Here is a 10,800-nt window from a genome sequence, read left to right on the forward strand (position 1 = left end):
TTATAAAGAGAAGCCAACAAGTGACTCAGGAAGTTTGGAGCAGGAGAAGGACAGTGTAGCACTGGTGGATCCCAAGGACAAATGAGCTTTCTAAAGGAACTTGAAGGCCACAAAGTCACATGCTACTGCAGGACATGTCAGACAAATAATGAAAGGGCCACATTGGAATAGTAAGAGCCGTGACCTGTGAGCTAAGCAAGAGAAGCATCCACAGAATGGGGACATGGGATCGGTTGCCAGTGTGGAAACAGAGGCATTGGGATGTAAGTGAACTTTTCACAAGGAGTCCCTGGCAGGAGGAGGAGAGGGAGGACATCGAGGGTGAGGGGCATTAGGAACAATGGATGAGGGATTGGTTTGTAGATGGTAGAGATTTGTGCATATTTGAAACATGAGGCATGATCCCAGTAGGGAGGTGATTGAAAGTACTGCGAATATTGAAAGCATAAGGTCATTGAAATGGAAAGATGAGATGAAAATCAGAATGGTTTTAGCTAAGAAAGAAATATATCTGTATAAAACAACAGAAATGGTGTGATAAATGAATTGCTTATGCGGAAAATTTCTAGATCTGATGACTAGAGTGTGAAATAGTTCTTGTGTGGTGGTTAACAATTTGTCTGTGAGATATGAAGTAGGTCAAGAGAAGATAGTTTTATGGAACTCAAGAAATGGAAAGAAATTAACAGAGCATTCAGGAAGCGTTAGAGAATGCATGGAGGCCCATTGGTTGCTGCTGATTCTCTGTTGGGACCCCCAGGCTCCTCGTGTGCTCTCTCTTCAGCGGTGATCCTCAGTGCAGGTGTCAACATGGCATGGCAGGTATTTGGAATCATCCAAAGTCAGAGGCTTGCAGGGCAGATATGATGAGAGTAAAGAATTAGGGAGCGTTGTCAGTGGGTTATTGAAATGATGGACCACAGAATCCAAGATTAATAGAGAGGAGTAGGAAGAGAGAAGGAAGAGAGCCTTGTTAAGATACTCTAACTGGAGTAATCTATTTTCTTAAAGAATGGTTGTATACGGTAGAGTTCTTTGTGTAAAAACTAGAAATGTGGAAATTTGTGGTGAGAATGTGGTGTTTCTGAGTTACTGATTTACAAGCAGGAGAATTTTGGGTGAAAACAGGCTCTGGGTGTGGAAGTGAGTATCTAAGGGTGGAAGAGTGCGTGATTTCATTAGAGATGGGACACTCAAAGGAGTTATGGAGTCCTTGGATCTCTGTGTCCCAATAACGTAGGTTACAGGGTACCAGCATGTGTATAGTTGTCAATGATAGAGAAGGGAAGAGAATAACATCCTTAAGCAAGACGGAGGAGGCAAGTTGGTCTGGATTTGCACTGATAGTGACACATCAGCTTGATAGTGTCCCAGAATCCCGTTCTCAATGTCTGATGCCTATATCAGCAGCATCAACATCAGCTGGGAACGTCTTAGAAATGAAAATTCTCCGTTGCCTCCCCAGACCTACTTGGGTTGAGTTCCAGCAATCTGAGTTATAAAAACTCTGCAATGATTGTAATGGACAGTATGATTTGAGACACATTTCTCCAGGGAGAGAAAGAGGGTGCAATATCCAAATGAGCTGCGAACATTCTCCATGGATGGTAGTCTTCATCCTCCTCTTTGTTCCAATTTTGCATTTTATTCTGTTTTTAAAGAGAAAGCTCAAAAAATATGTCCTAACTTCATAGTAGAAACAATGAGACCATGAAACTAAAACCAAGTAGAAAACTGAAGTTCTATACAGTCTGAAGGCTGAGCAGCTGTATATTCCAGAGGTCAGTTACTAGAATCGCTTCCCATCCTGGCAGTGAGGTCATGTGCAGTCAATGGGAGGAGACCTTGGAGAATCCCCAGCAAGTCTGTGGATACAGGAGACTGCAGGGACTCCAGGCCTGCAGCAGTGAAGGAGAACTCTTAAGTCCTTTGGATTCACAAATACCTTAAAAACAGTTGCACTGGGGGGTCCAGGTGAATCCCTGGGCCGTGGCTGAAGCTGAGGGGTCTGCACACCAGCCCTGAGCCCACCCCTGGCCAGTGTCCATATTGGGCAGAGATGAGTCCTGGTTTGGGTCTGGGTCTCTCATAGCCCCTCTGCAGGCAACGAGCATCTTTTGGAGATATCAGGAGACAGACACAGAAAGTGAAGAAAAGCATGGGAGGGAGTGACTGTGGCCTCGAGGACAGACGAGATTGCCCGGGAGGCAGAGAGAGCAAGGAGCCAAGAAAGGCATCCTGAAAACACAGTGAGAAAAGCAACATGGGTGCTGAAGAAAAAGAGAGTGATGTGGTTGAGAAATTCCCCATGAGACAGGCTTGACTCTCACAGCATCTCTTTGTAACGTCCGTCGTGATCTTTACCTTTCATGATAACATCAATTTTTATTTACCATGATTTTTCTTCCTTTTTATATTAAAATTGATAGGATAATCGATGCTGAGGAATTAGTGTTTTGAACTTATATCTGTTTTTTCATTGAGTGTTAACTCAATGAAGAGATGATACCTACTTGAATGAGATTTATCTTTTAATATATATTAAATCTGATTCCATAAATTATTCTGATTTTGCATGTAATTTTTTTTTTTTTTTAGCTGAGGGAGATTCACCCTGAGCTAACATTTGTTGCCAATCTTCCTCTACTTAGTATGTGGGTCACCGCCACAGCATAGCTGCTGAGTGTTGTAGGTCCACACCTGTGAACAGAACGTGGGCTGCCAAAGCAGAGCTTGCCAAACTTAACCACTAGGCCAGGGGCCAGAACTATGATTTTGCATCTAATTTTAACATAAAATCCATCAATCTTTCTCTTCTTTGTCACATGTTAATTCAGACATAGGTCATTTCTGTATCATGAATTAAGTATCTCTTGTTTGTTACCTGGCAAACCTGTGTAGCTTTGATTTTGGAATCTTAAAAATGAGCATACCCCCTGGGGGCATTATTTTCCCCGTAGAGAACCTTGGCAGCAGACTCATTGCCTTCCTTCCCACACTAGATCCAGAGTCGTGGAAATGTGTTCGCCTTGCACACAGCACAGAGCACATAGGAATTACTCCACAAACATGTGGTAAGTGAACAGTTGGTGGCATCATCAGGTCATTCACAGAACGAGACTGAGAGAGAGCTTCCTTAGGTCATGAAGGAGAAGCATTCCTTTATATTTTCAATCAATGTTTTAATTTGTAACATTGTAACGTGAACACCGAGTATACTATTTGTATCAAAATTGTGTTCTGAAAGTTTTCAAAAATCTCTAAATCTCAGAGTAGAGGAAAATCAACCTCTGTGAACCTGTCACTTGCTTCAAAAATTATCAACTCGTATACCATCTGGCTTCGTTTATCCTCACACCCACCCCGCTAGAGTTAACCAGCTGAGATGACTGAGAGCACATCATTTCAGCTATAAATATTTTCAGTTTCTCTTACAGATGAGGGATTTTTTGAACACAAACACACTAATGTTATCACACACAAAAATAAAAGTGTCATTCCTATAATCAACTATCTGGTCAGTATCCAAAGTCCCCCAGTTTTCTCAAGATGATTTCCTGGTTTTGCATTTTATTGGAGTCAGGATCTTTAAAAAACCCTTTTTTTGCAATTGCTTGATGTGTTTCTGAAGTGGCTTTTACTCTCTTACTAGTTCATGCATCTTGATGTTTGGGTGGGATATGCCTGTGTGTGTTTACATGTCTACACCGAGCTGTGAATTCTTTCTTTCCTGGATGGCAGTGCCCTGGCAGGAAGGGCCTGTGCTGTGGGAACCAGGATTTCTACTCTGCATCTGGCTGAACTGAAAAGGCGTCCCTGGGTGACACTTGCAGCCTTCAGAAAGGAGGGGGAAGAAGTACCAAGGAATTCAAGACAATGGCCCTTGTCTTACAGGGTGTTTCCAGGGCATGATGTTCAAAATGCCGGGTGGTAACCCTTTAGCTCCTAGTCGTAGGGTGGATTCTGGGTGTGAGCTCAGAGTAGTGTCTGTTTACCACCCATGTGGGAAGCGTTTCAGTATTTTAATTGGTAAGTTTGTGTCTGTTGTGTCTGTGTTGTCTAAGATGGGTTGCATTCCCCTGCTGGACCCACTCCTATACCTGCCCCTCTCGTGCCTCATCTTTCAAAACTCCCAACAGGCAAGTTTCACATCCCTGTAACACACATCCACATAACCACAGCACAGACTGGGGAAAAGAACACAGTCATCCCAGGGGCTACGTGCTCTATGCGCTCAGGCCCAGCTGCCCCTTTGGGACAAGTCAGTAACAACACGACTGAGTGTGTAAACTAGTGACTGTCTGAGACCATGGACCTCAGAACACCAAGGTCCCAGATGTCACCCTAGGCAGCAATGGACAGTGTGGGTCATTCAGTGGCCAGGATTAAGGTCTATTATCTTGGCAAACCAGAGGTCACCCCGATCCATCAGGCCCAGCCAGGGAGGAATGGCCACGATGTACCTGACAGAGAGGCTGGGGGCCTTCTACGGAATTTCTGCCCAAAAAGAATCATATAAGGAAATGCGGGGTTGCTGGAAATCCTAGTTCACAGGGAGTGGCGAGGTTTATGGAAGAAAGTCCTGTTGTAGGTTTAAAAGCTGCCTCATGAATCTTTTCCTCTGGATATGAAACAAGTGGGAAAAGGACTTCCATGGCATGGGCCAGGATCCCAGGAGGATTCCAATCTAGGCGAAGGGTGAACAGGGAGCCCTAGAGGCGGCCTGATGGGGATGTCCTGTCGGCCCTTAGTCCATCAGCACATGGTCTTCCTCTGGCCTTGTCTTTTCCACATGCAAACTTTTATCTTTTTACATTTTTTCTTCATTTAGTGTTGATGCAAATCTAGAGACTGATTAGAAAACGGTAACTTCCAATAGTTGGTCAAAAGAAACCTCAATGGGAGAAGCAGAAAACATCCTTCTTCCTGGAAAGCTGTAGAAAGACAGCCGCTGCCCTGGGGAAGGACATGGTCCTGGCAAGTGGTATTTGAAAGACATCTACATTTCAGTGGTTGTTGCTCTGCCTGGGAAAGTCCCTCCAACCTCTACATCCAGGGAGATCTGAGGGGCTGTCTCTGCTCCTGGCCCAGGTGAACCACACTGAAATGCACCTGTCCTCTGAGGAAGGGGGACTTGAGGGTGTCATTCAGTAGCCAGGGAGGGGACTGGCCGTCCTCCCTTCTCCCACATACCATAAGCTCTGACCATACATGAGTTCTTAATTCAAGGCGGAATGTGAGATTCTGTGTCTCATTTACATGAGCATAAGCAGTGAAAGAACCACACCACAACACCCAGGCTGTGACAGAAACAGAACTTACTGCAACATTCAAATCTGATATTTACTCTTAAACATATACTAATGCTCCTCCTCAATGGATAAACAGTCCCTGGGGTGCAGATGTCAGGGATTTGGAGGGGGGTCGTGCCCTCCGCCTGGGGCTTTAGGGGAAACCAGGGAAAGTCTTCAGATGTCCTCCTTCACTTGGGGTGGGGGGGGAAGAGCTGACCCGGTGCACCCCGAGGGTCCCAGTGGCCCTGCTGCTCAGGAGGAGCTGCACTTGTGGTCTCCAGAGGGTTATGGCTCCTTGCCAAGGGCACGGTGGCTGAAGAGAAGAAACAGACTATTTTGGGGAACCTTCCTGAGATTCACGGCACACCTCCCTGCCCCACAACACTCTTATCCAAACCCTGTGCCGAGTGCTCAGTCCATCAACAGCACCTCGTTTGTCCCTGATGGGGGAGGCATCATTTAGCATCACTCATTTAAGAGGAGGCAACCGAGTCCCAGAGAGGAGAGGGGAGCGGCCTGTCCCAGGCCTGGCCAGCACTGGAGCTGGGATCCAGGCCCATGCTTAGCCCGAAGCTGTACTGAGCCCCTGGATTCAGTCGCTGCTGCTCCTGACACTCACTCGGCCCTGAACTGGAGGATGTCCGGTTCCTCTTTCTCCTGAAGAGCCGCATTTTGCTCGTCTTCTGGTGTGTGGGCTCCAGCCGGCAGGAGAGGCAGTAGCTACAGGACAGAGTGGCCTGTGAGCTACCAGGAGCCGCACCTCAGGTGTCCCTCCCAGAGCCTGCCAGCAGCTGAGTCCCGGTGCCCCATGGGTCACCACGCAATGAGGTCTGGGGCTGATCAGGGAGCCAGGCCCCACGCTCTGCAGCCGGCCGGCCGAGAGAGTCTGGCCTGCCCTCACCCAACTCCTGTGCCCCTCACCTCTCATCAACACTGAGGGGCTCCATCGCCTGGAACCAGGCCCCAAATCGCTCCTCGGGATTCAGGTCATATTCACTTGCAGCCTGCTGGAGCAGCTGGATCTTCCTAATGACTTTGTATTTCTGGGAGGAAGGACAGGATGCAGACAGGTCCCGGGTGGGGAACCCTGCCAGGGACTTGTGCGGAGTGAGGATCTGGTCTGGGGTCTGTGCTCACTCGGGAACCCTCCTTCCTTCCCACTCCATTCAGGACTTGCCTGTCCTCACAGTTGGCTTGAATTAGTTCCTCATCCAGGAAGGTGTCCTTGATGCCAGCCCCTCCCGCACCCGCCAACGTGATGGGATTCCCAGCTTTGTAGCATCTAACTGTCCCAACAAATATAAGACCCGAGGGATGAGGACACGTGACATCTTGCCACGGGAGGTCTGTGATTTCCACTTCCCCACCCTCCCCACAGCTGCTGACCTCACGCCATTTCTGGAAGTTGACCAGATTTCCCTGGAAGGGAGACAGCCAATGTCCATCAGTAACGGCCCCCTAAGCCCATAACCAGCCCCCATCCCACCCCTTCTCAGGCTGCAGGAATGTCAGGGCCCAGCAGAGGGCAGACCTTCCACAAAGAGAACTTGACACTGGGCCAGGCTCTGGGCTCCAGAGCAGGAGGGACAGGGGAGCTGAAGCCAGAGACCTTGCAGCCCACCCATTTCTGATGACAGACGGGAAGACTGAGGCCTCAGGCAAAAAGGGACAGCTGGACCACAGATGTGCTTCCTCACTTGCAGGGGCTGATGGCACTCCCCCAGGGGCAGGGCCCAAGGGGGAGGCTGAATCCAGCTCAGACACAGCCTCCTGCAGCTTTGCAGGCAGGCAGCTATGAGCTTCACTAGTCCTGAGAGCCTGGTAGGGGGCTTACGCGGAGCCTCCATTCACGCATCACTAAGACGGGCCTGACTCTGACTCCCTAGCTCCCAGGGGTGGCCATGATGCTCTCATGAGAGGAGGTTTGCCAGGTACAGAGAGCTCAGGGCCCAGTGCAAGGCTCTCACCTCCCAAACCACAGGATCCTGCTCCCTGGCCCCACCTCCAGGCTCACTCACTTGTAGATCATCCTCCATCCCAATGTCCAGCAGTTTCAGGTGATTGAGGAACGTGCCCAGGAAGGGGACGACACCCTGTGAAATCAGGGTGGGAGTGGGGATGAGTCCCAGCTCTCAGGTGCCCCCATGGACCCTCCCCCAAATCCCTTCACCCCAGCCTCCTGCCCACCGCAGACTCCCACAGAGAGCAGCCTAGGACCCTCAGCAGCCTCCCCCCTGTTGCACCCTCCAGGACCACCCAACGTCCCCCGTCAGCTACCAGGGGCGGCTTTTGGCAAATCCCAGGGTGTGCGGTCCCTGCCACTCCCCCCGCAAATCCATCTTGCGCCCAGCCATTCCAGGCCTCCTCCTGGTCACTTCCAGGGCAGGCATTTCAGGCTCTGGGGCTCCAGGAGCTGGGCTGGAGGAGGAGGGACCCCTCTCTTGGGGAGGCCTCCAGCCGTGAGGGGTGAGACCCCCTCCTCTGACACCTGGACCCTCCCCCTCAGGCCCCCTCACCTGCTGCTGCTGCCTCTCCTGGGCTCCCTGGGGGTCCATCTCTTGGGTGGCCCACACAGAGTTCACCTCCTGCAGGGTCAAGGACAGGCTCAGGGAGGCCATGCTACCTTCCCCGTGTCTCCCAGGCCCCTGATCCTGGACCCTGGACATCTGATGTCTATGGCGGCTCCCATTCCAGAGTGATCTGATTCTAGATCACTCCCAGCTCCAACACTCCCTCCTCTGTGCCCTCAGGCCTGCCTAGGCCCCTAAGCCTCTCTCCTCCTCAAGAAAGTGTGAGGAGGACTCCCATGCCTCCCAGGGTCCCCTGAGGACTGTGTCATCTGACTGTCACCAGTGCTCTCCCCTCCCCCCTCGAGGAGGAGGAGCACAAAGCCGCTGCACATTCCTCTCCCCCTTGTACCTCATCACCCCTGTGAGGCCTGCACCACAGATCATCTCCCTCCATTTCCCAGATGAGGAGACCGAGGCCCACAGAGGGGTGGTGACTTGCTCAGGGGCCACAGAGGAGAGACCACTCCCCCTCCCAGCCAGAGGCCCTGGCCCCCGGCCTTCACTCCTCCTCCAGACACACCTCTGACCAAGGCCCTGTCCTCTGGACTCTCGGGGTGTGTTGAGGCCCTCAGTCAGCCTGAGCCATGGATCGGGAGGCACAAGGTGTCTCAGGGGGCATATCCAACTGGCTTCTGCCTGTCCCAACCCCTGGGGTTTTCTGACTCCAGCTGGACCTGAGGCCATGCCAAAGGCCTCAGCTCCCTAGGATCCCCTCAGGATGGTCCCTGCACAGAACTCCTCCTTCATTCACTCAGGAAGGGGACCCCCTTGTGCCACATCTGAGTGACAGTGTAGGGGGTGACCAGGGCGTTGGGTGATGGTGACATTTGCATCCTTTTTTACTTGGAACCTTCTAATGTCCTGCCAGGAAGGTCCATTAAGAATCTGTAGGTTCCCCGATAATTCTCATTGCCATCTGGGGTGTATCCTTATCAACAAGTCACCTGGGGAGACTCTCACTGAGTTTTCAGCAGTAACCACTATCGGGATAGAGTGCAGAGTCCCAGAGAGCACACAGTTCTGTGCCAGATCCACCATTCGTTCCAAGGCTGGGCAGCCCCTGTGTCCACCTGGCCTGTGTGACCACACAGTGCCCGTCCCTGGGGCAGGCAGAGTGCCCTTCCCTGAGAGGTGCAGTGCAGATAGAAGGAGCAGCAGGGACCTGGCTTCCTGAGGACAGACCGGGCTGCTTTAGGAGGAAAGGAACCCCCACCCACTCCATCCACCCGCCAGCCTGGAGGAAGATGAGGGCCAGCTGATGGGCCCGCATGGAAGCTAGAGACCTGCTCATTCTGCCAGCTCCTCACCTCCTGGAACAGTCCAAAAAACACCACTCTATCCCGTGACCAAGGCCTCCTGCCCCAAACAGTCCCCACCTGCCCTTGCAGCTCACACCACCTGCTTCCTGTCAATCTGGACAAAACAGACCGTTATGTCTCAGAGAAACTTTCAGTGAAAAACTAGCCAAAGCACACTCTGCCTGGTCCCTCCTCCCCCCTCCCCTCCCCTCTTTCCAGATCTCCAGCCTCCACGCACCTCCATGAGCAGCTTCCTGCTCTCCCGCTGGTCCGTTTTGCACAAGGTTTTAAATTTTTGGCAGTTCCTCCTGAGGAGGGAAAAAAGGAAAGAAACACTGTGGGGTGGTTTAAGGGTAAATCCCTTTTGTTTGAAAACCCAGAATTATCCAGACAGCCTGGATGAGCGTTTTCAATGTGTGCTCTGAGCCCTGAGGTCTCTGGGACTGGGGAGGGAGCTCTCCTGTTGTCACCTGGGGCCTTCGTTCTCTTATCTACTGAACAAATCTGTTTTAAACAGTCTTGATTTCAGGTGGACAGAGAGTTCTGTTGCTGCAAAGCAAACCCTTGAAAATGTTCAATTTAGTTCGAGCCAGGGTCTGGCACTTAGGGAAACTGATTCCTAAAGCAGAACCACTGGCCTAAGTTTCCAGAAAGACTCCAAGCCTCCCAACCAGGTCAGACCCTGTCCCCAGGGTTCACTGTCTCCCAGGATGTCCCAGCTTACTGAAGGGCAGTGGCAGCCCTGTGGGGGGTGTCTGGTTCACCCAGGTGGTGACGCATGGAGAGAGGCCTACGCACCTGGACACCCGTCCCCACGTCTTTTTTAAACGCTGAATGGAGGGGCTCTGCAGGGCCCAGAGGATGGCATGGAGTGATGAAAGGTTCCTCAGGCCTTTGCACTCCTGGGGAAGGGAAGGGAATGAGCTGTGAGGGGAGCTGGAGCCCTGCTTCCTCTGGCTTTGGTCACCTCATGGACGTCCCCTGTCCTGGATGAGACAGAGGCTCTGGAAACCTGAGAAGAGCACAGCTAGACCCTGATGAGGAACACTCTCAGGGAGGAGGATTTTAGCTCAAGCCAAGGAAGGAGCCCAGGAAGGGGTGAGCATCCCACCACTGGGACCAGGAGTCAGGTCATTGAGACACTGGCAGGAGGGGCCTAAGGACTGTGCAAAGGCTCAGACCACAAACTTCAATCCTGACAGCTGGAAAAGGAGAAGGGGCAGTTCCCACGACTCCAGAGAGGGGCTCAGAGGGCCTCCCACATCTTACCTTGGCCACCTGGATCCAGAGCTCCACCAACCTGGCCCTGTCCTGGGCTGTCACGGTCGGGTCCCCGAGGCAGGTGGTGATGACACATTTGACCACTCTGATAAAGTGGGTCATGGTGGCACGAATGGTGGGTGCCAGGAACTCATTGGCCCTGTTGTCCCACTGGGACCAGATGGAGTCCAGGAAGTGGCGGGGCATCAATTTCATGAACAGCTCCTGGGGAGGACAGGGAGTGTTACCCAACCCTGCCACATCCCAGCTCAGTGTCCACAGCCCCCAGTCCCAGGCCGGGTCAGTGGTGAGAGCTGGAGCTCAGGAAGCTGAGAATGTGGCCTGAGACTTGTGGGAGTCCCTGGGTGTTGCCTGTGT

General features: G+C 51.6%; 1 protein-coding gene across 1 annotated transcript; it reads right to left on the reverse strand.

The window, feature by feature from the left end:
* Positions 1 to 5,329: 5,329 nt before the first annotated feature.
* Positions 5,330 to 10,003, reverse strand: LOC131403839 (ral guanine nucleotide dissociation stimulator-like). The gene is made up of 7 exons (XM_058538098.1): positions 9,961 to 10,003; positions 9,401 to 9,470; positions 7,811 to 7,879; positions 7,313 to 7,387; positions 6,216 to 6,337; positions 5,914 to 6,014; positions 5,330 to 5,625 (listed from the first exon to the last, which is right to left on the reverse strand). Exons 2-7 carry the CDS (start codon positions 9,404 to 9,406, stop codon positions 5,483 to 5,485), a joined length of 516 nt encoding a protein of 171 aa, XP_058394081.1. The 5' UTR covers positions 9,407 to 9,470; positions 9,961 to 10,003; the 3' UTR covers positions 5,330 to 5,482.
* Between the last annotated feature and the right edge of the window lie 797 nt (positions 10,004 to 10,800).

The sequence above is a fragment of the Diceros bicornis genome, unplaced genomic scaffold, assembly GCF_020826845.1.
Source record: "Diceros bicornis minor isolate mBicDic1 unplaced genomic scaffold, mDicBic1.mat.cur scaffold_92_ctg1, whole genome shotgun sequence".
Classification (NCBI taxonomy): domain Eukaryota; kingdom Metazoa; phylum Chordata; class Mammalia; order Perissodactyla; family Rhinocerotidae; genus Diceros; species Diceros bicornis.

Excerpts from the sequence above, each read along its gene's own strand:
- LOC131403839 (XM_058538098.1), bottom strand. Across the intron at positions 7,388-7,810 it reads AGGAGAGGCAGCAGCAGCAG|GGTGTCGTCCCCTTCCTGGG; the intron begins GTGAGGGGGCCT and ends CTGATTTCACAG. Across the intron at positions 5,626-5,913 it reads ATCCTCCAGTTCAGGGCCGA|TCTGTTTCTTCTCTTCAGCC; the intron begins GTGAGTGTCAGG and ends TCCCCAAAATAG.